We start from the raw sequence: 27,780 nt of genomic DNA on the forward strand, positions 1-27,780 counted from the left end.
GTAAACTGAGATACTGATGCGGCTTCTCAAAGTAGAATCTAGTATATTCCAGGCGGAGACTGTGGAAGTAAAAATGATTTTTATACAATTTAGCAATTAGGTTCATAGTGTTCATTAGTGTTATGTGTTACATGATTTGGCGATCTAAGTTTATTACAGGTACCATATCACTTAGATAATATGGCTCCTTCCACTTTTCATTTTATAAAATATGCATAATCTGTGAAAGTGCTGTCTTTCTGCCAAGGAGGATAGGCTTGTTTCCTCATATAATGTTAAATGACCTGTGCCCCCCGCAGCACCACATATTGTCCTAAGTGCATAGAGATGCAACATTTCCAGGAACAGTTCTTGACCCTTGGTACAATTATTCCAGTTGTGTTCACAGTAATCAAACAAGGGTAATATGAATTAACATGTTTGTAGACTGTGTTTATTCCTCCGATATTTCGGACTACCAAAGCAATTTATCAACAGGCCAACCTTGGCAGTTAGATTTTCAATATGGCTATGTCAATGCCCATGACTTGTGGCCCAATGTGACTGTGGCTATTAACATTCTATATTTTGGTTCTGTTTGATCAGGATTAAAGTTTACTTTGCAAGTTTTGGCCCGTGATTGATTGAAATACTTGTTGATATTGGATCATCAACACTGACATACAGCGATGTATCATCAGCAAACACTTCTATATTACATTGGAGTGAGTGAGTGAGTTGGGTTTAACGCCGCTTTTAACAGTATTCCAGTTATATCACGGCGTGTCAGCTTGATGTGGGAGGAAAGCCCGAAGTGATACAGGTCTCAGACTTTTACCATTTCGGTGAAACCCACGAGCACGGGTATGGTGCTGACAAACCTAGAAACATAATCGGGGCGAACCGGGATTCGAACCCACAATCACAGGTTTCTAGTGTGCCCAAGGGACGCAACTCTTCACATCGAATCGCGGCGCCTTAAGTAGACGACTGGACCACCCGTGCCCCCTATGAAATAATAAAGCTGGGTTGGTTGGTAAGCAGTTGAGTCACCGGCGGTAAACCCGGATTGCAAACTAGAAATAACTGTATTATCAGAAAGATATTGTGCACGTTTTGGGACATTCGTTTCAAATACTTTCGATAGGCAACTTCAGATTGAAGACGAAGAATACGTTGAGTCCAAACTTCTTTAGTCGGCAATAATGCAAACAAATACAATTACTAATAGAAATATGTCGAGCGGAGATTCCAACTCAACAACTACAAGTGAAGTCCAGCAAGCAGGCGTATCCTACTCGCGGCTGTACATACAGGTGCTGTCGGAATACCAGACTAACTAACAGTAAAGATGTAAACATATATATACACTATTGGACAACAATAGACAGACAAAGAGACAATGGCGTTGCCCTGGACATAGGGCTTATGGATGTGATTACAGACACGGCCCAGGGGGAAATGGATTAAGGCTATAAATGTCATAATGTGAAATGCTGTGTTAGACAATGGTTCAACTGACCGCTGTTACGCATGGATTACATCATGTTAAATAGTCCAGATTTCCTAAACGTTATGTACTCAACACTGTACAAAAGGAAAGTTGTTCAGAAGTTACAATTCTTTAACATTGCGTTGTCCAGAGTGCTGTTAAGTCACTCTGTGACAATATCGTCATTTTAAAAAAGAAGAAGTTAGTTATAGTATCTTAAATAAAAAGCTGAATAAAATCATATACCCGGCGCATGATTCATAAAGATAGTTAGCACTAATATGTGAATCATGCTATATAATGAAGGCACATAGAGTTGGTTTGTGGTGTCCCTATTCTCAGATGCATATCAAATACCAAGGGCCAGGTTATGCATCTAGTTGGTTGGTTGGTTGGTTGTTAACGCCGCGCTCAGCAATCTTCCAGCTATATGAAGGCGGTCTGTAAATAATCGAGTCTGGACCAGACAATCCAGTGATCAATTTCATGAGCCTCGATCCACGCAACTGACATGCATCAACCAAGTCAGTGAGCCTGACCACCCGATCCAGTTAGTCGCCTCTTACGACAAGCATAGTCGCCTTTTACGGCAAGCAACGGTTGCTGAAGACCTATTCTACCCCGGATCTTCACGGGTCTTCTGCATCTAGAATGGACATGAGAGAGTAGCCCCATAGTTCTGCATCTAGAACGGGGCTACTCTCTCATATCCATGACTAACGCATCTCGGGTGAATCTTTGGGATGACCTCCATGAATCTCGTATTGCTGGACACAGTCAACAATCGATCCAAAAGCTGATGCTTTTCAAGATAAACTGTCCCACAATATTTTTTGTAGAAATACGTACATAACTAAAGATAAAATGTTGAGTAACTGATTAAATTAAAATCAAATAAATTAAGTTATATTATAAACTACAATAAATTAAAATAAAACGTTTTGATATATGATATACAACAAACAGACAAACAAACAAATAAATAAAATAGAATTATTTTCTTTCCACTACTCATCTCACATTCCCCTTGCTATGCTGTTTAGTATGTGCGGTGACCCAGACTTGAAATAGTAGTGCGTGACATTAGTATAGAAAAAGCACACGCCCGTCTGCATCCAGCAAGCGGTTAGACTGAAGGAATAGTTGTTGTTGCTTTAAAGTGCAAGTATCATGAATAATAGCAATAGATTGTTTTTACATCATTATGAAGACAGTCTGTTGTACAATTAGAAATGTGAAAACGTAAAGTTCGCGTTGTTCCGCTTAATTAAGAGTACGTATTTTAAGGTCTGTGTCTGTCACAACCCAGACGAATCTAAAAATCGCTAACGAGGAGGCGTGGCTTAATAAGCACGACCGACTAGGCCTGCAAGCTACTGGATATTACCACCAGTAGGGCACAGAATATACGCGATCGTTTCATTAGTTGTTGAGGGCAGTCGGGTAGCCTAGTGGTTAAAGCGTTCGCTCGTCACGCCGAAGACCCGGGTTCGATTCCCGACATGGGTACAATGTGTGGAGCCCATTTCTGGTGTCCCCCGCCGTGATATTGCTGGAATATTGCTAAAAGCGGCGTAAAACCATATTCACTCACTCATTAGTTGTTGGGAGACCTCTGTGTTATATATATAATACCGGTATTGATTCCATGTATGAAATCATATTAATGTACGAAAATAGAAATCATATCAATAGAAAACAGAAATTCTATGAATACTAAAACTCGTAATGTGGAGAACAGATTCTTTATTTAAAACTAACATAACTGCACGTGAAGCGCGATCTATAGGCTCCGGATGCGTTTTGGAACAAACATGTCTTCAGAACAATATGTGTCCCTCCTCACACACACGAGTCCAAAGAGGGTCAAGTCAGCCGAAATTGCTAATGCGGAAGGCGACCTCTTAAACGGTTAAAGCAGCAACAACCATGTAATGTCACGAGTGTGGCTAGTGGGGGCGTGTCAAATAACCTTGATTGAAAGCGAACTGTATCATCTTAACATCGTAAGATATTTTCCTTTTCAATTTTAGGGCACGGGTTCCACACACCCACACCCTCAATCCGTGCGGTCAAAAAGAAAGACATCGATTGATCTTTGTAACCAATTAGTTATAATTTAAAAGAACAGTATTTTTGTCACGTACAGTCAGTCGGTATCCTCCCATCGGTCATACAGGCCATTTGTCATACAGCTTATAACACATGGGTATGCATGACTGGACTACTAATCCCCTGCCTTCTACCTATCAATATGGACTGTTCAACAGTTATCATTATGAATGATCTTGTGCTAATTCAATATACAGATTGTAAGAAAACAAATTGTAAACAGAAAAGTAAGTAATAAATTAGTATGGTTTATTCAACATAATATTATAAAGATGAGGGGAGGTCTGGTAGCCTTGTGGTTAAAGGGTTCGCTCGTCACGCCGAAGACCCGGGTTCGAATCCCGACATGGGTACAATGTGTGAAGCCCATTTCTGGTGTCCTCGGCGGTGATATTGCTGGAATATTGCTAAAAGCGGCGTAAAACCATACTCACTCACCCACTCATTATAAATATGAACCATGTTTAACAAGAAACATCTCTTGTCTCCTTTCATAGGATTACATGAATTACATTTATTAAACTCAAAGGGCAAAGTATTTATTGAAACAACAAATTAATTATCTGTTAGTAAAAGAACTTACAGTGACTTTGATCATTTTAATACCCTCTTCTCACAAGATAACCAGCTCACAACAACTCACCCTTTATGAATTTAACATTGTTGTTGCAACAAAGACCTAAACTCAGAGTGTTGGGTCATACCATTACAGCTTAAGGTGAGTGCTCTAATTACCCCCCTACTCAACTGTATGACGATTGGCAATAACAAGGTGTATGACAAATGGCCTGTCTGACTGATGGGAGGGAACCTGTCAGTCAATCATCAAACAGCCACATGTACCTGCAGTAGATTATTGCCATCAGTCATTCCAGGAACAAGTCTCGTATCATTAAACACCCAGCCATGTGTAATGTGGGGGCATGGGTGGCCCAGTCGCCTAAGGCGCCGCGATTCGTTAAGCAGAGTTGCATCCCTTGGCACGCCAGAAAACTATGATTGTGGGTTCGAATCCAGGTTCGCCCCAATTATGTTTCTAGTTTGTCAGCACCATACCCGTGCTCGTGGGTTTCACCGAAGTGGTAAATGTCTGAGACCTGCATCACTTCGGGCTTTCCTCCAAAATTAAGCTGACACGCCGCGATATGACTGGAATAATGTTAAAAGCGGCGTTAAACCCAACTCACTCACCATGTGTAATGTAAAACGTCCATGTCCCTTCCTCTTAGTACTGATATTTCAAGACAACAACAGGGTGAAAATATAACCAAATACACGAGCCAATCTGTGTTTCGCAATCGCTTCTGATCCGTGCGTCCAAGATTGGGATTATTCTGGTCATTTTGGTCACTATTGTTGGTCACAGGTAGAGGTTCACTTGTACTTCTGCCAAAATCACCAATTCACCTTCATGGAAACATTCGCATTCCATGACATTTCGAAAACTATTGTCACTGTCAGAGTCGGACGTATCAGCAAGTTGTGATCAGGATACGCAATGAGGAACGAAGTAAGTACGATCGGTGCTTCATCACTTTATACACAGGTCAGTGAATATTTTAAACACAGACAAGTCTCACAACAAAGTAAATGAAAGTACAGAAACGCGAACAATAAACGCAAATGAAGAAATAGTATGTTTGGCACATTGTTATCTCACCAAATAATGAACTCAATTTGTGATGTAAATGGACTTTGTCACATTTCCCTTGTTGAAAGAAAGGGGATTTATTAAAACGGGTGAGGGGAATCGGCTCGCTTAGCAGAGGTACCACTGTACACGACCGACCCGCACAACAACACTAGACCCGAGTGAATAAACAGTCAGTTTATTGGACAGCCACAGAATCGTATACTATAACCAGTAAACAATAGAAATGTTTACAATCAGTTATTAGAGCATGTTGACAATCAGTTATAGTGGAGGATATATGTGAAGGACATTAGATGAACATGATATGGAATCATTACACAAGATACATACTACATTAGTCACGACACATATTCCAAGGTACACAGCGCAATAAAACAGTTTACATATGATTGAATCTGGTTTACCCGACTCACTCTAATACATTACCCGAGTGGGCAATCACACAAGATACATTCAGTTTAAGCCATGCAAAATACATATTGCAAACGGTAAAGAACGTAATACATAAATAACAGAATTCACAGAAGTAGTACAATGGGAATATCTAAGATACACACACGAGTATGACACTTTCAGTCACCAATTAAAATTCCAGGTATTGCCAATGGTAATAACGTATTAAGATTTGAAATAGTACAGGACTGTGACGTTTCTTACCTAAGTGAATAAACAGGCATTTTATTAGACAGCCACAGAATGGTTTGTGACTGTCTACTACAAATAATCTCACTTACTGATTAAACTGACGATAAAGTTGTTATTTGTGAATTTGCGCTATCTCGACAGATTTGTATAATTTAGCTTGATCGAGACATTGATGATAAAGGCGTTTATGGGTGAAGTTAAGTAAGAATAATAGCTTACTTGCTGCTGGCATGCCACGAATCTACACGTGGTACGTGTGATTTGATAAGGGTGGATGATAAACAGATACAGATATTAACGTCTTACATATGTTTACCTACCTCTATCTGATCAGCACCATGAGTGATGCATGTCCTGTCGATATGCGTTATCGGGTTGACCCTTGGCAGGTAAAAGATGGAACGTGGACCGTTAGTGGTAATATTCACAATTTCCAATTCTTAATATGTGGCATGGAACGTGATAAAAAAAATTGTTAAACTTTTCCCCCATGTTAATAAATCTATTAATCCCACTCATGCTCATGCCAGCTTGAGTGCTAACGGAGGGGTGGGCTTATTGTGCGATCAAGCGTGTAATTTTGGAGGTAGCTTGTGCGATCAAGCATGGAATTTTGGAGATAATTTCCTCCAAGAAGACCATATATGGAGCCTCTGTATATAAAGGGTCCACCTCCGCTGTAATTTCGTTTCAGCCTTTGAAATTGATAGACAGGACAAAGGAGCAAAGAAACCATATTTACGTGCCACTTTTGATGTTTTGAATACCATAAAACATAAGAAAACGATATCTATCCAAATTTGCAATGTTGTATATACCTACGAGACATATCTGGTAGGTATATAATCGGCTGACCTGGCCCTCTTTGCGACCCATGTGTGTGAGCTGGGTACACACATCTATTGGGATTTCAGTGTTGATAACATTTCGGTTTTTATCTTGATAAGATTTCTATTTTCGCATTGATTTGATTTGATTATGATTGTTAATAATTGATAGAATTACTTTGTCTGCTCTGTTTATATACGTTCGAGTGGTTGACCATCTTTCATAAACATAGTTAGTTTGGTCTTCACAATTGCATTAATTGGCTTTAGGAGATATACGACAGGTAGCAATTCTTGTTTTAACTGAACCCGGGCTGGGGCATGGTCTTGACATTCTAGTAACAAGTGAGCAATGGATTCAGGCCAGTTTCCAAGATGGGCAAACCTTGTCATAGTGCTTTTTGTGGACAAGTCCGGGGCATGAGGTTGGCTACTTCAGCTTTCCTTTCATTTGAGTATGAGTGTGGTTCTCTGTGGATTTTCTGGTTGAATTTTGTATATCCATCTGCCAATCGTACTTGCGTCTCATTGGGCTTGCCATGTTGGGGCCATGGAGGCTTTCTGCTTGCTTTTCATCTCTAGTTTGCTGAACGGTATAGTCTGTATCTCCGCTTTGTCTAGACAAGCTTCGCCAAAGTGTCTGCTTTTTCATTTCCATGAATGTCTATGTGAGACGGACCCGTGAAGATCCGGGGTAGAATATGTCTTCAGCAACCCATGCTTGCCGTAAAAGGCGACTAACGGGATCGGGTAGTCAGGCTCGCTGACTTGGTTGATGCATATCATTATATTCCAATTGCGTGGATCAATGCTCATGATGACAATCACTGAATTGTCTGGCCCAGACTCATTTTTTTACAGACCGCCTTCATAAAGCTGGAATATTGCTGAGTGCGGCGTTAAACAACCAACCAACCAATTAACTATGCGAGACGGGATCCAGCATACCTCCACCTGGTTGCCTTCATGCCATAGTTTTGTATATTCGTATTGAATATTATTGACTTTATTTGGTGTAGAGTTTCTACTGCTGGTGGCTTGTAGCGCACTTAGCGAGTCTGATCGGATGACTGCCTTTCCTTCCGGTAGTTCCGTTATGAATTTGAGTGTGTGTCGAATTGCCCGCAATTCAGCGGTGAATACTGATATACATCCCGAATGTACTCGGGGTTTGGAGCTATGGATATGGATGCCACAGCCAGCAGTGTTGTTGACAGAATTCTTACATCCATCAGTGTATATATACTCACACGCAAAAGAAACGCAAGTCGAGTGTGCAGTATACATGTTATTTATTTTCAACAGTAAAGACAAGAAATACAAACAGGGCAAGATTGACAAAAATTTGACTGAAGACAGTTTAATGGATTAAAAGGCAGATGACATAATTGTTTTTTTTTCCAAATGTTAAGGGCTTACACAGTTTCGGGTCAATACCCAAAATGTCAGTCAATACCTGGTGTGACCAGCATTAGCATTGATCACTGCCACACATCTCCTGTACATTGAGTGGATCAGACGATTTGTGAAGGCCCTAGGGATCCTCCTGCACACATCCAGAGTTGTTCATCGGCAGTTGTAGGGACTGGGCGCACATTGTGCAGACGCCTTTGAACCTCATCCCACAAGTGTTCGATGGGGTTCAGATCAGGGCTGAGGGCTGGCCAAGGTAGAACACAGATGTTGTGTTGTTGCAGAAAGGCCATGGTAGCTCTGGCAACATGGGGACGAGCGTTGTCCTGCTGGAAAATGTGTTGGCACATGGGTCCAGGTCTCGCATTAAGTCCAATCCCTGCCCATATCATGATGCTAGTTCCACCCCATGGATCCCTTTCCACAACGTTTCTGTCAGCAAAACGATGACCTAGACGCCGCCAAATTCTGACTTTTTAGTCTGCATGGGAGACACAAAAGCGACTTTCATCTGAGAAGATGACACGCCTCCACTCACGATGACGCCAATTGTGATGACCCTGTACCCACTGAAGTCGTGCTTGTCGATGCCGTGGTTGGAGAACAGGACGACATGCTGGTCGGCGACATCTGAGGTTGTTGGAACGGAGACGTCGGATCAGTGTCACGGCTAATGTGTTGATTATGTGTTCCTATGGTCTGTCGAGCACTTTCACTTGCAGTTAGGAACTGATGTCGCTGGTGTTGACGGGTAATCTGCCGATCTTGTCGAGGTGTGGTGACCCTAGGATGACCGCTCCGAGGAAGGTCATCTGTGGTCTGTATAGCATTGTATCGATGCAGGAGACGGTAAATTGTGTTAACGTTGAAATGACGGGCAACATCTTGGACAGACTCTCCAGACTCTCCAGCTTCCAAACGTCCGATAGCTTGGTTTCTCTGAATTTGAGTTAGGCCTGGCATTGTTGACCAAGGAGTGGTAGGACCAAGAATCGGCCACAGTTTAATACCCACTACAGTTCGTGACAGTTCGTGCATTTTCGATTTCGCGAGAAATGGGTGCATGATACCCACATATTCATTGAAATGGTGCGTTTTGGCGATTCGTTTTTTATGTTGCGTGTATACTCGAGGCTTCCAAAATGCAACTAAAAATATTGATAACACCATCAGGCTTCACTACATGCTAAAACTCGTATCAAATTATGGTTCCGTGTTTGTTACCTATTTGCTTAAAACCACTTGCGTTTCTTTTGTGTGTGAGTATATATTGGCCCAGCTGTCCCCGGTAGATTTAGTTATAGCTTCTGATCGTAGCAGGGTAGGGTTTTCATTCTTCTGATGTTAAAGCAGTGTTTTTACTCAGGTTTTTTTTAAAGTCCTGGGCCCACTTGCACAAAGCAATCTTAGCGCTAAGACTACCTTAAGCCTATGTTAAAGTATGGGAGCTACGATCATCTTAGCGTTAAGATCGCTTTGTGCAAGTGGGCCCAGGGAAAGTATGACCCTTTTTAGTGACTTTCTGGTGGCTGAATGTTGCAATTGTGACTTCGGATGAGGTCATGCACTTATACATGGCATAAGTGAGGAATATTTCCGAGTAAGACTTCATCTCAGGTGTTTTCTCTTGCCATATCATTTTTACCAAGGGGTTTGCTGTTCATCCCCAGATCGATAATATTGCCTGATCTCTTCTTAGTTTCAGTTGTAGTTCTCCTGTTTCTACTTGTAGTGGGTATCTTTTGCTGCACCTGTGACTGACATTAGGGCTGTTACAAAGGCCAAATGGAAGCTGATTATATTCAAAGAAACCCAAAGGGCCAACTGTAAAAGCAAGTTCGACCAGGTAATATCCAGATTTAATTTCCTCTATCCTTGGTAAAGCAAAACTGTCCTTAATAGCGGAATTGTTTAGTTGTCCAAAGTCCATGCACATTCTAAGTTTTCCATTCTTCTTCCAACAAAAGACAATGTTAGAGGCCCAAGGACTATGTGATCTACATATAACTCCACATGCTAGCAACTGTCTAAGATTATCTTTTACCTCTTGAAACATGGCTGGAGGAATTCGTCGATGCCTCTGTTTGAAGGGAGTTATATCCATTAACTCAATACCATGTTGTGCTGCAGTTGAATGACCAAGATGTAATTCCCCTCTTGAAAAGACATGAATGTACTTTGAGATATTTGTTTGTTGTTTTACGCCGCACTGAGCAATATTCCAGGTACATGACGACAGTCTGTAAATAACTGAGTCTGGACGAGACAAACAAGTGATTGACATCATGAGCATCAATCTACACAATTGGGATACGATGACATGCATCAACCAAGTCAGCGAGCATGACCACCCAATCCTGACCTCTTATGACAAGCATAGTCGCCTTTTATGGCAAGCATGGGTTACTGAAGACCTATTCCACCCCGGATCTTCACAGGTCTACTTTGAGATAAGTCTAACACCTTTATCCAAATTCTTCGGAAGTAAGTCCTTTATCACTGACATCAATAAGGCTCAAAGTAGACTCAAAGTGTATTGGATGACTGACTAAGCTTGGACTCTTCTACAGATACTGGTTGAATTTCACAGAGTACAGCTCTAGGTGGACCAACAACAGTACAAGTGGTAACATTTGACAAGTGGATTGGATCCTGCTTCCTATACTTGTACAACACAAGTGAAGGAGAAACATCTTTGGCTGATGGAATAGTTGAACTCTGGCATGACAGCAGTGTACCAAGAGCTTGAGGATAACTGATTTCCTTGTCAACATAACCCTGGATAATGACTTGTGAATTAGGTGGAATACTAGTAACTATGTTCCTGTCTTCAGCATTCTTGACAAGTCCTAACCTCAATCATTCTTTGCTGGTTCTTTCTCACTAATGGGCAAATGTCTGAGACCCGCATCACTTCAGGCATTAAGCTGACACGCCGCAATATAACTGTAATACTGTTAAAAGCGGCGTTAAACCCGACTCACTCACTCACTCACTCGCCAAAGACCATATTACTAAATGTCAAATACCTTGGGGTATGAACTGATGTTTTCTAGATAAATCTTGTACCCACTGTTGCCTTACATCTTTCCATCAAGGATGACAAGATCTTAGTACCCAGCAAGATTGGCACTGACAGGACATCTACTGTCTGCGACAACTGGACGTAAACAAGGCAAAGTGTCCACTGATTCAAGGCCTGCATGGGGCTAACAACTCACTCTCGACATACCCAAGGTATGACATTTCCGCCATCTGCACATGAGTGAGTGAGTGAGTTAAAGTTTAACATCACATCGGCATCGTGATAAGCTCTATGCCCAAAATACAGTCAAGTTGATGTATTGGAAGATGAGATTGGTGATGCCTGCAGAATGATTCACTTACAGTAGACACTGTGGAACCTGTATCAAGTAGAGCTGTGCATACTTTGTGGGGGCGGTCGGGTAGCCTAGTGGTTAAAGCGTTCCCTTGTCACGCCGAAGACCCGGGTTCGATTCCCGACATGGGTACAATGTGTGAAGCCCATTTCTGGTGTCCCCCACCGTGATATTGCTGGAATATTGCTTAAAGCGGCGTAAAACCATACTCACTCACTCACTCACTCTGGGTGTTGTTTCTGTCTTGCTTGTGGATTGGCCCATGAATCACCTGTCTTCATGGGCCTGTGCATGTTTTAAGTCCAATTGTGGTCCATGATAACCCTACATCCGTCCCACAAATGACCTATCTGTCCACATTTCCAACAAGCAATACCCTGGCTGATCTTGAGGAACACCTCCCTGAAAGGAAAGCCTCAAGGACCATATCTAGGTTGACCTGTAGTGCTGACCTCAACCCGTCCGGTATTGTTCCAAGATGACATATAATTAGATCCTAGATGAGGTCTGCCTCTTCCTCTAAATCCTGAAGGAGACGGAGTGGGAGTGGGCATGGGAATGTCAGCTAATTGCTTTTTAATGGCGCCAAACTCTGCTGTTAACAGTTGCACCATACCTTTCAATTCCTGGTAATCATTGTCAGAAGATTTAGCAGCCTTTTAGAAGGAATTGGATTCCTAGAAGAGTCTTGGGGCTTCCTCTGATTCAACTCAAACTCAATCCTGTTAATCGCTACACACAACTTATCAAAGTCCTCAATAACATTCACATCTTTCAAATTTGTTTTAAGACCTTGCCTAACCTAACCTAAAACGCCATTGTAGATGTACAAACTAAAATGAGGTGAGGTGAAATAGGGTTTAAGATCGCGTCCAAGATTATTGCACTTGTACAGCGACATGCACGTGTGTGTGGCTGCTTGTACTAGTCCGGACTGATGCCGATTCATAGTGCTAGCTCACTGAGATACCATGCCGCAGTTTAACATGAATACCCCACTCAGACACAGTATACTGACTCCCAAGACGACCACTCCTTGTTTTAATGCCGAGCACCAGACAGGGTAACAACAAGTACCATCTTTTAACATCTTTTGGTATGACACAGCCTGGGATCGAACCCCAGACCTTCCGCTCTCCAGGCAGACACTCTACCACTAGACCACGGAGGCGGTCTACAAACTAAAGTGCAAAGTAAAGAATAAGTTGAGTGATGGGTGCCTAAATAAGAAGTGTAAATGTGCAACAAGTATAATATTATGTAACTTTTTATTGCCTAGTTAAGATTGAATAGATAAATAAATGAATTGACTAACTAATATTTCGGTAACTATTTGATGTAAAACTAAGCTTGTTTTGATATACTAATTAAAGTGTAACTAAAGTGTAGCTATGTGTTACTAACTAACTGACTAAGAAGGAATTGACACAACACAGGGGCTACATACAAGTGACCAAATTCATCATGCAATCACACGTCACAATGTAAACAAACACATACCACGCAAAACAAAGGCAAAAAAACCCTATAAAATAAATGTAGAAGGGCGTGGCGTCATCCCACAGATGACATCCTTACCTTGTCAGCTTGCTGATGGGGTTAACCTCTTTGGTCATGTGGACAAGGCATCCGACCTCGGATCAGAAGGTCCGTGGTTCGAATCCCATCACGGAACTCGGAAATTTTATGGTCGCTACATAAACATGGGCAATAAGAGGTAAATCTGGGCAACTGTTAAGTTCATTTTTGTTTCACAACCCGTAAATAAACAAATATTATCACAGTATTCAGATACAAGTAAATATTAATAAAAGTCAGAAAATATTAAAATATCCCAGAATCTGTAAATGTCCAATGCACTATGTCATAAATCTGTAATGTTCACTGGATCACTGCTGCACACTCAAAGTTCAATGCTGAAATATGTTTACTGCTACATGTGTATTGAAGTACTGATCTGCAGACAGCATTTGGTAGAAGAAATGGTGGCCTACAAATCCTCTCGCTTCGACCATAGTGAGTGAGTGAGTTGGGTTTAACGCCCTTTTTAACAATATTCCAGTTATATCACAGCGTGTCAGCTTAATGTGGGAGGAAAACCCAAAGTGATGCAGGTCCCAGACATTTACCACTTTGGTGAAACCCATGAGCACGGGTATGGTGCTGACAAACCAAGAAACATAATCGGTGTGAACTGAGATTCGAACCCACAATCATTGATTTCTGGCGTGCCCTAGGGACACAATTCTGCACAGCGAATCGCGGCGCCTTAGACAACTGGGCCACCCGTGCCCCCTGCTGGGACCATAAGTAAGGAAAGGTGCATGCATGGAACGTTTTTCATTTCACAATTTGGAGCACCTTTAGAATACAGTACCACAACTTCTCGTGAGGACGATCTCTGCCGTAGGTCACATGTCTCAAGACAAGCAACCAGTTTTTTTGTGAGAATCCGTCGGACTCGAACCTGTGACCTTCGATTGTTAGCCTGACAGCTAACCGACTGAGCTACGTCCACACTGTTAAACTTAGTGCAAATTTACCTAGTCATGCCTATGACGTTACGGAACTGAACGAAAAGGGTCGAATAGGTGACGGACACTTACGAAGGTTACGGGTAGGCATGGTGTCTCGCGACTTTAGTCTACGGACACTTACGAATGATCCCGATGCCATTTGGCACACTCGTCCCATTCCGTAATCTACTAGAAACCGAGTGGTGGGGAATGAGCCGATATGCCGCAAACTGAAAACGGCTCCAGGCGTCAGACGTCGAACTCGCGAGTACGCATGAATGAAAAGGTATTTAATAATTCGTCGGGTGATTATTTTGACAGAAAAGAGTGGTAGGGATCACTGTAAGGATGATGTGGATAATAGTAAGGAACAATGGAGGAATAAGCATGACTAGTGACAACACAACGGTGAGTTCGCTTTTGAATCAGTACTGAAAAAATGTAGCCGGTGAAAGTGGCTTGTGTGAATGTTCCAGGACAGTTTCCAGTAGCCAAAATATTCGACACAAAACCATTTCATCCTTTTTACTCGACGTTTTTGTGTGAAGAATATTAGGAGCTGCTATATAATCTATAATAGCCACTAAACGAGTACCTAACCCTAATGATCGTAAAGGGGTGATTGATCGCAAAGGGGATCCAAGGGTTAAGGATAGACTTCGGGTAATCTAATAGTCACTAAACGGGTTCCTAACCCTAATGATCGTAAAGGGGGTGATTGATCGTAAAGGGGATCCAAGGGCTAATGATAGAGAGTTCGGGTTAACCTACCCTAAAACTGGCGACATTTGGATGTGTTCAGCACCAATATAATATCCCTAATAAACTGCATTCTTGTGCATAATAATGAAAATTAATGAACCGAAAAAATAATATATGTATATTAGTTCCCATTTATAACCATTTTATCCACTTCAATTACGAGAAAAATGCAATAAAAAATATATAAAAAAAAAAAGTGCTTTGGTAAACTAGCACTTGCTCTAAAATGCGCCGCTGCAGGCTATAATTAGTAAACAAATACTCAAAACTCTCAACACCGCAGGGCGTATTCAATGACATTGCGAGTAGAGATGATAGATCACTGGGAGGAGCTTATGCACACTCGATGACCCCTGACGTCACTGGGCATTGTCTCGCCGGTGTGATTGGCAGTAAAATACTACAAATTACGTCATAGGGTATGATCACGTGTTTGAAAAGTTTGTGGTACTGTATTCTAAAGGTAGGCCCACAATTTCCGTAAAAAAGTAAAATCATTCGTTCCAGTTTGAGGACCCAAATACTGCAGTCTACCCGAATAAGGAAATAATGTAAAAAAAAGTCAACAGTTTGTGTACAGGCATGATGCTTGCGATAGAGGGAGACAATATGCGGGGAGGTAACTCTTGTATAACAATAGTTCCACCAAAGTGTTATGTTCACTGTAGTGAAATTTCAAGTATTATGTTCACTGCAATAAAAACATCACATTTCAAAATTTCAGAAAAGTCTTTCACACTAAAGTATATAACAAAGACACACTACAACTGATGAAGACGACAAGCCCTGTAAAACTATGGTTGACCTGAAAAAGACTATGATGTCAAGTTTTGCAAGAACTGCCATATGTCATGTGTAATTTCAATTCATAGTCATGTGTGTCATTACTTAAACAAATATATTAATTATCAAATATGTATTATAACAAACATAAATGCCAATTCATAATAAAACATAACGTGCAATGAATCTAAAAGAAATATCATAACATTTTTAAAATGAGTCCGTTTTGATGAAATTGTTATTTGCCATGTTGGCTTTATGGCGTTTTAACTATAACCAAAAAACACAAGCGAACTGGTTTGCGCATATGGATACATAAGGTGTCTAATCATCTGGTTCTCGCCCCACCCAACATGGTAACGTCACCTACCTTTAGAATTCACCATCACAAAAGTGTTGCAAAACACACAGGCTAAACAATGCCCTGTGACGTCAGCCTGACAACGGCCGGTGGGTCATAAACTGGTTCCATATTGTTGGTACGCGACGCAAGCTAAGCCACGACGCGCATAGTGAGCCGGGAACTAGCTTACGGGGTCATCGGGTGTGCACATGCTCCTTACAGTGATGTATCATCTCCACATGCAATGTCATTGAATAAGCCCAGCCATGTTGAGAGTCTAAGTGACATGTGATCTGCTGCTGGTCTCGTCCTCACGAGTTGTTGAGAGCTGTATATATTCTGAGGTGGTCCGGTAACGTTCATGACAAGGCCGCCGGGTAGTTTGGCGACAGGGAGGGGCAGTATATACAATATTTTTCTCCATCATGGGGGGAAATGGGTTCATTAAGCAGAAGAATGGCCATGCCAACGGATTAAATGGGAAACATGTGAAGGTGAGCAAAATGCATTTGTAGTAGATTGCAGACGATACAAATTCAAGATAGTCTGTCATGTCAGTAAGGAAAGCTCGGCTGAATGCTTCATTGCATGTTGATATATTTTGTTGATCTGTTGAGCTTATCATTGTTTTCTATCCCCAAACAAACATTGTTTGTTTGTTTGTTTGTTGTTCAACGCCGTTCAACTCAGCAAAATGGTTGAACTTTGTCTTTTCATTGCTTTGACTGGAAAGTGTTCGGTGGATTGTTTGCGTCATTTATATTTCAACATTATAGATCTAGGGATTATAATTATAGACCTAGGACGGTAACAACAGTGAATATGAACTAAAAATGAATATTGATATGTATTTCCGTGAGGAAGAGGTATTTCAGATCCGGTTGTTGTACACAAGAGATCAGGTTTGGAAATAGATTTGGTGATAAACAATAACATATTTTGATTTGTACCAGTAAGTGGACAAATTGGTTGTGGTATTTGGTACATATTATGGGCAGCCATCCGGTCAAAAAATACCTTGAGAAAAAGACAAAAGTATGCAGTAATAGTCAAATGTTACGAATAAAGAATGAATGTTACAAATAAAGGTCGTTGTTTACATAATCTGACATACCCTATTTTCAAACAATTAGGATGGCCTTGCTGATATTTCGAGGGATGAGTGAATCATCACTCAAATTCTGCTTCATACCAGTAGGTGATGTCTTCAACATTGAATTCAGTAACTTTCCGAGAAAAAAAAAACTCCTCGATAAAAGGCGTGACCTCCATTACCTTGTCTGTAAACTTCTGCTGCACTTGAGTGATGTCACCTATTGTCAAACTCCTGATTGGTTTCGTACTTTAGGTTTTCTAGAATGAAGAGACATGTTTTGGTGCACAGTTCTCAACATTATTCTTGCATGTCGGCATTAAAACTCAAAAAGTAATTGATAGTTTGTAACCTATTAAAAAAATATGAATAGTTGTCACAATATTGTGTTCACACTATTTCATTCTTCCCTTTTATCATGACAGGGACACCTTAATTCTTGCATGTCGGCATTAAAACTCAAAAAGTAATTGATAGTTTGTATCCTTTTAAAAAAATATGAATAGTTGTCACAATATTGTGTTCACACTATTTCATTCTTCCCTTTCATCATGACAGGGGCACCAAAACTCTGAATGACGACGGAATGTTCTGACATGTGTACAGTACTTCACATGAACTCAGTGTTGACAGAACGAACACATGCATTCTTAAGTCGGCAGTTTTGATGACATCACACCTCTCCCTATAATGTGACAAATCATTATCAAACGGCTGTTCGAAAATAGGGTACTTGATGATACAAATAATGAATTCAAAATACAAAACAATACCAATGAACAACTCGCAAACAGCATTTGTAACATTCATTCTTTATTCGTAACATCTGACTATTATTGCATGCTTTTGTTCTTTTTTTCAACATTGTATTTTTATTACCAGATGGCCGTCCATAACAGATCTATGTTGATGAGTCATGGCTATTGCCTGCTCTCATAATGTGAGTTATCTCCCTTCCCATTTACGTTGGCCAAGCTCCTTTCTAGCATGTGACACCTTTCGTTACACTCTGCGAACAGGGTATCGCAGTGAGGAGCTTGTTACTCTGTTGCAAAAGACCGTCTACTTCTAGGATGTACTTGGCAACAATGATGTCTGTTGATGCGTTACCTGGAGACAGAGAGATAGAGATCATGAAAGTTAAAGGCATATCTCTGCAATATGTGACTGGTAAGATGTATGAGCTTGTAAAGAGGGCAGGAGGGGTAACTTTGTTATCCACAGGAAACACAGAGACATATATACCCTTGCTCTTCAATCCTTGCGTTGAATAAAACACAAACTACATCACGCACACACGTACGCTTCACCATTGAAACTCTGCGGCAAATTCTGTTCTGTGATATCACCCACAGTCTTTCTAGGTAAAGCACATGTTATTAAAAGGACGTTTGATGATTAGGTTTATCGTAAGTATTGCTACTTTGAAATTTTAGTAAATTAGACTGCCTCCGTGGTCAAGTGGTAGAGCGTCCGCCCGGGGAGCGGAAGGTCCGGGGTTTGATCCCCGGCCGCGGCATACCAAAAGACGTTAAAAGATGGTACTTGTTACCCTGTCTGGCGCTCGGCATTAAGGGCCTAAAACAAGGACTGGTTGGCTCGGTGTCAGTATACTGTGTCTGAATGGGGTATTCATGTTAAACTGCAGCATGGTATCTCAGTGAGCTAGCACTATAAATCGGCATCAGTCCGGACTAGTACAAGCAGCCACACACACACACGTCGCTATATAAGGGCAATAATCTTGGACGAGACGTTTCCCATTTCACCTCACCTTTTAATAAATTACCATTCACAGCATAATTTCTATAATTTTTAAATTCTAAATATCAGATATTTACTTGGAGAATTCAGTAACAAAAATAACACATTAATGATAAAGGGTATCGGTATTTTTCAAGCGAAACCGCATTGTTGGTGGTTCTAGAAGGGAGCTAACTCCGTTTCCCTAATTAAGAGTTTAGAGGTGGGCCTACATTCGAAACTAAATGCACTTGTTGTAGAGAATAGGTACTACTTATTACACTACTATTTTGTCTATCTCAAATAAGTATTGTGACTTTTATTTGGATTAGAATGTACAAATGCATAGGAACCAGAGCAGAACTTAATTCTATGAACACCGCAAAACTAGGTTGTTGGGTAATATTCATGAGTTATTCCTTTAATGGAACAAGTTCCCGGAAACGTCTCAGGTCATACTCATAGGCTTGTATCATGTCCGAGTTTGATACAAGTGTAGACCAAATTTTCATTTTTCTTGTCGCCATCGACATTTATGATCAGATTGATGTTATACTGGAAAAAGTACATTGAGTGGTATTGCCTCTCATAATTTAATTTGAAGTAAGTTTCTTGCGTTGTAATTATTTTTGCAAAACTCTATATGGAACGAGACTACCTATCGTGAGGGTAATGTCACACAAAATGATTTATTGAGACATTTCCCATCAATATAACAAAATGAGAATAATGTATATATTGCCACATATCCTTACAAAATAATTACAAATGTGAGCTTACTAAATGACCTAATCAGCCCAATGAAGCCTAGCGATTTACAAATATGGGCCCACCTGTTTTGATCACTATATTTGACAGAAGAAGTGGGCCCACATTTTAGAAAATGGTTATAAGTAAGCCAACCTAATGACACTTAGTGATTTATAAATGTGGTCCCTCCTGTTTGTAATCACTGTGACAGAAAAAGTAGGCCCACTGGGCCACATTTAGAACTTGATTATCAGCACTAATTAAGCAACCTAATGAAGCTTGGTGATATACAACTGTGGGCCCACTTGTTTCAATCACTATATATATGATGGGAGCAATGTGGGCCCACATTTAAGAAAATGGTTATCAGTAGATAGAACTTCCAGGATTAGAAACTAACAGTTTTTGTCCACTAGTCCTTATAATGATAACATATAGCAAAACCCTTAAAATGGGCCAATTTTTACTAGTCCTTAGGATACCTTTACTATTGGGCAGTTTGGTAAGGACTACAGGACTAGTGCCAATTTCTAACGCTGACTTCGCAATTTATAAATGGACACCTTTCTAAAAGGCATTTTGTGTTCATAGCCAATAAATAGTTGGACAACGACAATGTACAGTATGACTGATGCCATTTTTCACAAATATGAAAACTATGGAGATATCTCCCGATTTAAATTAGAATGACCTACCTTCCCCAATATGAACTACTGATAATGCGGTTTCACCATTTTTCAAGTCACCAGTGATCATTCTAATAACTTTACAAATAACAAATAATTGTCTAGCATGTTTGAGAAAATATGCAAACACAAATGCCATTGTGGATAGTGTTTACTAAATAATGTTTTGCCTATGCTGTTATGTAACGCTGATTACATCACATATATTTTACTCTCAGCTGCAATACAAACATCCCTCAATTACGCGTTCATTTTAGCAACAAATGACAAGTTGTGACTAATACAAAAGATCTAGATAAAATCAAGCAAAAGCATTCAGGTGTGAAAACGAACGCTGTGATCAGAAAACTGTAGATCTACTTGTTTGTAATGTAAATAGCAAAATTCAGATTTAACTCTGTGTAGTACTTTCTTCTTTTTTGAGTGATCCATTCGTCTTTTCATTACTAATATATTGGTTGAAATTTATTAGAATATGCTTGGGACGATTATCGTAGCAAAAATGAGGGAATATGAAATAGATCTATTGCAATGATTTAAATAAGAATTTGGCAAATTTAGTGTCATGTACCATGTTTCTTATTTTCAGACAAATGTTAGAAGATCAAATGAAGTGTAAATGCAAAATGGACATATTTCCTTTGCAGTGTGATATTCCACGGTAATAACAGTGTTCCCGTTTACTGGTAATTACAAGTTTTTTACCAGTAAATTTAGGCTTGGACTGGTAATCCAGGTGACTGCCAGTCCCTCTGGACCGCCAAATAAAGATCCTTCCTTATAAATCTTTGTTGTTGAACAAAACATCAGTGATATTCATAGACGTATATTTTTTCTAAGAAGACAGCTTGTCTGTTACCATCAGGTCATCCCCTTGTCTATTTATAGTGCAAGGAAAGAACATTTTGCTTTGCTTCGAGGTTAAATATCCATGTGTAGTGACTTTGTCTCGAAATATTAAAAAAAGAGAGAGAAAATTGTGACTGAAGTTTGTGTGAATGACGTGTAGATCTAACTAGGTAACTAGGTAAGTTATTTTGGATATGACTCATTGCACTGAATATGATGTTGAAAGAATTAAAACCAGGAAACTTTCATACATTTTATATGTTGAAAGTTGGGACTGACAAAAATTGGGGGGACTGGTAATTTTAGGAGTTGCAAGTCCACAAGGACTGGTAGTTTCAAAAGCCAGCGGGAACACTGATATAAGATATAAACAGGTTAATGAACAGCCATTTAATTTTATCACATTACTACAACTAAACATGTTATGTTAACAAAATGTATCATTGAACGTTGAAGTATAACAATTCACCAGGTGCATGTTAGTCACAAACGACTTACTCCTTGTTTTGTGAAATATAATCATTTTATTTCACCCTTTTTTGACAGGTGATGACAGGATATTTAACTGTTTACTTTATTTCAATAGGAATTGTACAAAAATCAGAAAAAACAAAACGTGCCATGTGTCCCATTGGCCTAACCCTATACCCTGATAATTTCTTACAAAAGGAACATTTTTTGCATCTTTCATTGTATGATTCTGAGAGGATATGAAGAGAAATAACCACATTATAATGAACAAATACATGTTCAATGATACAATATTAAAAACATATTTACTTGTTTTGAAATATTCATTTGTGTATTTGTTTTATATAAAATTGTTGCCTATCACTATCAGGTATGCATCTTCTCCAGATAATATACAATTATTCCAAGCATTATATACATGGTATAATGGTCAAATCACAAAGTTCGTACTGTACGGAACTTTTTTGAGATATATATTAATCAATACAACAATGTTGTGACTTGTCTTTCTTCGATGTTGCCAAAGACATAAAGAAAGCCATGATGTCAACCAAAAAGGTGTCCCATTTTCAGTAATTAATTTCAATTTATGATAACGTTTTTACTCCTTTAATGATGGTATAACATGTTAACAGTCAAATTACACTAACACAATCAGATGAATGCAGGAGTCTGAGGTCTAATTTACATGTTCATATAAGGCCATCCATTTTGCTACTACACCCTTTTGTATGTCGTACGATTTCAGTATTTCTTATAACTGTGAAGATCCATGTTAGAATAGGTCTTCAGCAACCCATGCTTGCCATAAATGGCGACTTCGCTGTCATAATAGGCGAATAACAGGATCGGGTGGTCAGGCTCGATGACTTGGTTGATCCCAATTGCATAGATCGTTGCTCAGACTGCTGTCATATAGCTGGAATATTGCTGAGTGCGGTGATATTGATAAACAACAAGCAATCAAACATTATTTCTTATGATTTGTGATAATTTCAAAAGGTAGACAGTTACAATGTCAATGCTTGGGTTGGAATAATTTGGTTCCTCGTTAACAAAACAATATGAAATTGTCATCATCCACCGCAAATTCCCACCAAGTGAGCTGATGGATTAGTTCTAAGCATAGCAGAGTTATGCGCCTTTTCTTTGTGCATGTGTACTCCCCAGTGTTGTCTTTTGCCGTTAGAGGAACATCAATTTTCATCATGTATGGCAGGCTGTTTTTGGTATGGTATGTATAATGTTATACATGAGCATACAACTCCATTTGATATATATTTATGGCGTTCAGATATTAAGCTGTTAAATATACTCTGCAAAAAACAACAACGCAAAAATGATTTTTGTTGTATATGTTATATATCATATAAATATTCAACAGATGGTAGTCAATTGTTTGAAATTGACACTCCTTGTCATTAACACAGGTTCAGTATGGCACACATGGAACAGTAGATGTTCAAGGTGAAGTTCATCTGTTCTCAATATCTTAAATAGCCACCATTAGAGTCCAAACCTGACTGGCTTCACCGTCCCATGGAAGCAGTTAGATCTTGAATTGTGGTCTGGGGAATGTTCACCAAATCTGCCTGCAGTGCTTGTCCCAACTGTCAGAGGTTCTGTGGTTGTTGCTGAGGTGGTCACAGATGTTGATCCAGTGCATCCCATAACTGTTTGATTGGGTTTAAATCTGGAGGGCCATGGTAGGACATGGATGTTGTGATTCCTGAAAGATGACTGTTGTCATTCTTGTCGTGTGAGGTCAGGCGTCTTGTTCGAAAATGATGTTTGCTTGTTGCATAATGGGGAGAACGGGTGGCGGAAGAATCTTATCCATTTAACATTATGCCAATAACTCTTTCAACACCGTAGGACCGTATACCGGCCAAGAAGCATCAAGTCCCCAGACACTGCAGGCTGATTTACCGGCCAAGTCACGTCAAAATAGTATATAGAGGTTATCACGCGAGTGTGTTTGGGGATGGTAAATATCCTGCATTAGGAATAAACATTGTATTTAGCGAGCCTTGGCGAGCTAAATACATAGTGTTTATTCCTAATACAGGATATTTACCATCCCCAAACACACAAGCGTGATAACCTCTTTATCATATAATGTCATTCTTTAATTCTGTGCTTTAAAATCGCTTTCCCTCTCTCACAAACATTACCGAAACATTGCGAGTTTTCCTGGAATGCGCGCATTAATATTTATTACGTCACAGGGTAAGTGATTAGTCAGTCGGACAGTAGCCAATATAGTTCCAACTGAAATCTGTTTCTTATACAGTGGCGAAGCAACTTATAGGCAAAACAACAGTTGTTTTTAATTGCCTTTCGCGGCAATCCATCGGTCTGTCCGCTAGAGTAACTGCCCTTTGTCAAAGGGAAGCTACTCTAACTCTAGTCTATGAGACGTCACGGCCACGGTCAGACGTTGTTGACAGTCGGTCTGTCCTTTCATAACGTTAAGAAGTGTAGTCAGATGTACACACAGCGACAAAACGAAACAAGGTAACAGTTCAAACATATTTCGGCCAAATCCAACCATTTTGATTTGTGGAGAAGGTTTCAAGCCGCAGAGGTCTACAAGCACAGATATGGCTACTGATCCCGCTTGGCTAGGCCTCGTGCCCTCGCAAAATTGTTTCGAAATTTATATCTCGAAATTTACCAAAACTTATAAAATGCCATAGCTACGTCACAGTTAGACACTGATTTTCAGTATATTAGACTGTTCGTTTGATAATGATAGCAATAATCCCTGTAGTTTATCCAGATTCACGATGGTTAATTCTGACTCGATCGCCGAAAGACGAGGGCGACGCCATGCTTGTTTATAAACAGTGAAAGTAGTCCTACTTGACCTTTGATATTTGCATCTCTATCCGCATATGACCCCAACGGATATCGTTTTTATCCGTTGGCTTTATCCTGCCGAGAAACCTACCCATTATATGATAAATATTTTTATTAACCTACCTGTCATATCATTCATTTATTAAATCTATCACATTTCTCAATGTCTGAATTACATGTTCCATTTCAATTTATTATTTTTTATTGATAAATTAAAAAATTATTCACTATTTCCCCCAATTTTATTGAAAATAAAATTCTCGGACACACTGCGACAACAGGTCCACATCGAACGTGTCAAAGAGCAAAATAAAGACGTTTCAAGTAAATCTTTACATATACAGTCAAGTCCTGTTAATCCGACATTGTTGGTTGCATATGATTATGTCGGATTAACGAGTATGTCGGATAAACGAAATTAGGTGGTATCAACGTTCGTGGTCGAAAATTGGACAACTGCTCTATTGATAATGATACGAACACGTAATAAAAAAGGAAAAAGGAAAAAGGAAATTATCATATTGTTGTGTTACATTGATAGCAGATAAGTTTTCTAATCATGCAACCTCTAATTTGGACAACTGCACTATAGATAATGATATGAACACGTAATAAAAAAGGAAAAAGGAAATTATCATATTGTTGTGTTACATTGATAGCAGATAAGTTTTCTAATCATGCAACCTCTAAAGTTTAACACAAAACTACTGTTACATACTGTATAACTGAACAAAATACTTTTTAAAGCATAGTCTGGAATGGAAGTCGCTAATTTGAAACTTGTGCCGCAATGCTTAAGAAAGCTGCTTTTTTAGTGGCTAATGTCGACTTCCTGTTAGTAATTTCAATGGTCGGTCAAAGTTCGCGAAAGGTCGTTCTGACGTGACCTGTAATGGGATGTCCTCAGCGGTAGCGAGAACTTGTATCCGATTTTAATGAGATTGAGGTAATCTAGGCATCTGATTAATCCTGTTTTGTTTATTTAAAGCAGTAATTTTTTATTGTTAAGTATGTGTATCTCTCCAGCCGTTGAAATATGATGACATCAAAACACGGGACTGTGTACTCGCGGGCGAATGACCTTGAGTATGCTTTTCACTGTGTTGGATTAACGAGACTGATTAATGAGTGATTTCAGCAATTCGTTGCAAATTAGGTGTGTCGGAGTCGGAGTGCGAGACTGTCAGATTAACGGGTCTAAATAGCACTGATTAAATCGGTTTCCATCATTTGTGTCAGATAAAGCCGAGAGCCGATTAATGAGACTTGACTGTACATGTATTATACAAAATAAAAAATAAAACCAACAAATATTATATGTCTAAAAGTTTTCAAACGTACATCTAAGTTATGAATTCTTGGCTCGGACATGATGTTTAATGCAAAAATATATGCATGAAAAATCTTTGTCACATCTTGTAACCTAGTGCGATACATTCACAAAGTTCCTTATTTTTAATATACATTGTGATTACCTGCTTAAAACATTCAGAATAACACGATTTAACAAAAATCTGATATTCATCATACACGAGGACGGTACCATAGCTGTGCTGCCTTAGGTCATGTGCTCAAATTTGACCAATCTCAAACCTTGTAGCAGATTTTGGCAAGAAAGCATCATTAGAAACCAATTTTTACCCAATAAAGTCACATGTTACTACGAATAGATTCCAGATTCCAGGTGATGGTAGACTGTGTCGATGAAAAAACAAACTTTCTAGCGATGTGTCATATGTCAGTCTTCGAATAACACGATTTAACAAAAAAATTTCGTCAACATCTGAAATTTATAATATACACGAGGCAGTACCATACCTGCAATTTGATTGGCTGCCTTAGGTCACGTGCTCCACGTAGCATATTTCGGCAAGAAATTGTCTTTAGAAACCAATTTTTGTCTAATGAAATCGCATGTAAACACTCCAGGCGATGTTATGAGCTCGTAAATGAAGGAATAAGCTTTCTAGCGTCATGTGTCATATGCCAGTCTTCGACAGGGGGCACAGGTGGCCCAGTCGTCTAAGGCACCCCGATTCGCTGTGCAGAGTTGCGTCCCTTGGGCGCGCCAGAAACCTATAATTGTGGGTTCGTATCCTGGTTTGCCCCGATTATGTTTCTAGGTTATCAGCACCATACCTGTGCTCGTGGGTTTCACCGAAGCGGTAAACGTCCTAGACCTGCATCACTTCAGGCTTTCCCCCCACATAAAGCTGACGCGCCGTGATATGACTGTAATACTGTTAAAAGCGGCGTTAATCCCAACTCACTCACTCAGTCTTTGACAAACGTGTTGTTTATGCAAAGCCTTTACGACGGGGGTATTTCTTCATGTTACTGAGCGGACATCCGCTGTTATCGTGAAATGGGTGATGACAGATACTATTTATAATTCTTTTTAAAAAAACCGATTCGCTGTTTAGAGTTGCGTCCTTTGGGTGCGCCAGAAATCTATAATTGTGAGTTCGAATCCCGCTTTGCCCTGATTATGTTTCTAGGTTGTCAGCACCATACCTGTGCTCGTGGGTTTCACAGAAGTAGTAAACATCTGAGACCTGCATCACTTCGGGCTTTCCTCCCACATTAAGCTGACACGCCGTGATACTGTAATACTGTTAAAAGTTGCATTAAACCTAACTCACTCACTCATTCACTCCAGCACCATAACACCGAGCAATATGAGAATATTATTAAGAGAAATCAAAGTTCACTTACCATATCAGGTAACCCAGACACTGATTTGTGGTACCTGCACCACAATCTTAGATAATGATAAGATCTTTGTGATAACTCCAATTCCATTATTAGATGCTGATGGCAGATAAAGCACATGATCTGCCAATGCCAATGATGATAAATGAAATCGAGGAAAATGGTCTAGGTGAAATGGTAGCTCAATATAAACTAGAAACGGATACTACAGCTGTTAAAGCTGAGCACAGGAAGTACGTCCTGATGAAAACAACTGTTATCAGACTGTACAAGTCCGATGACATGGCACTGTGAAATACAAAATCCTGTCTATCCCATCAATATTTGTAACCTGTGTGTGATGCCCTTTTCATGAAAGATTAAACTAAAATCAGAGTGTGTAGAACAGAGGTCAGACCAAACGCTATATATTGCTGATGGCTGAATATTTATGCAGTGGTCAGTGGATTGTGACAACTGAGAAGAAACTTGCATTCTCAATGGTTTGTAGAGATGAAGGAGTGTGATCGTACATAATAACAATCTTGCCGCGATTAGGGACAAGTTAAACTAAATATCTCATGGTCGACTTCAAATCATCACCTTACTCTGCTACCTTACTTCTATAATGGAAATAAATATCAAGCAGATGACATGTTCTAGAAGTTGGGGAATGAGTACAGCGTTACTTTGTTACTTTGGAAACCTTTCAGCTAAGTCATTCCTCAA

The 27,780-nt window shown here is 39.8% G+C and overlaps 1 protein-coding gene across 1 annotated transcript in view; it reads left to right on the top strand.

Moving 5' to 3' along the window:
• Nucleotides 1-16,185: 16,185 nt before the first annotated feature.
• The window catches only part of LOC124119177 (serine palmitoyltransferase 2-like), a 38,684-nt gene continuing 27,089 nt past the window's right edge, over nt 16,186-27,780 (top strand). The window contains exon 1 of the mRNA XM_048388538.1: nt 16,186-16,400. Coding sequence (XP_048244495.1) covers nt 16,332-16,400 — 69 coding nt within the window. The 5' untranslated portion in view covers nt 16,186-16,331. The remainder of the gene's footprint in view (nt 16,401-27,780) is intronic.

The sequence above is a fragment of the Haliotis rufescens genome, unplaced genomic scaffold (genome assembly GCF_023055435.1).
Source record: "Haliotis rufescens isolate VD_foot unplaced genomic scaffold, xgHalRufe1.0.p SCAF_73, whole genome shotgun sequence".
Lineage (NCBI taxonomy): Eukaryota > Metazoa > Mollusca > Gastropoda > Lepetellida > Haliotidae > Haliotis > Haliotis rufescens.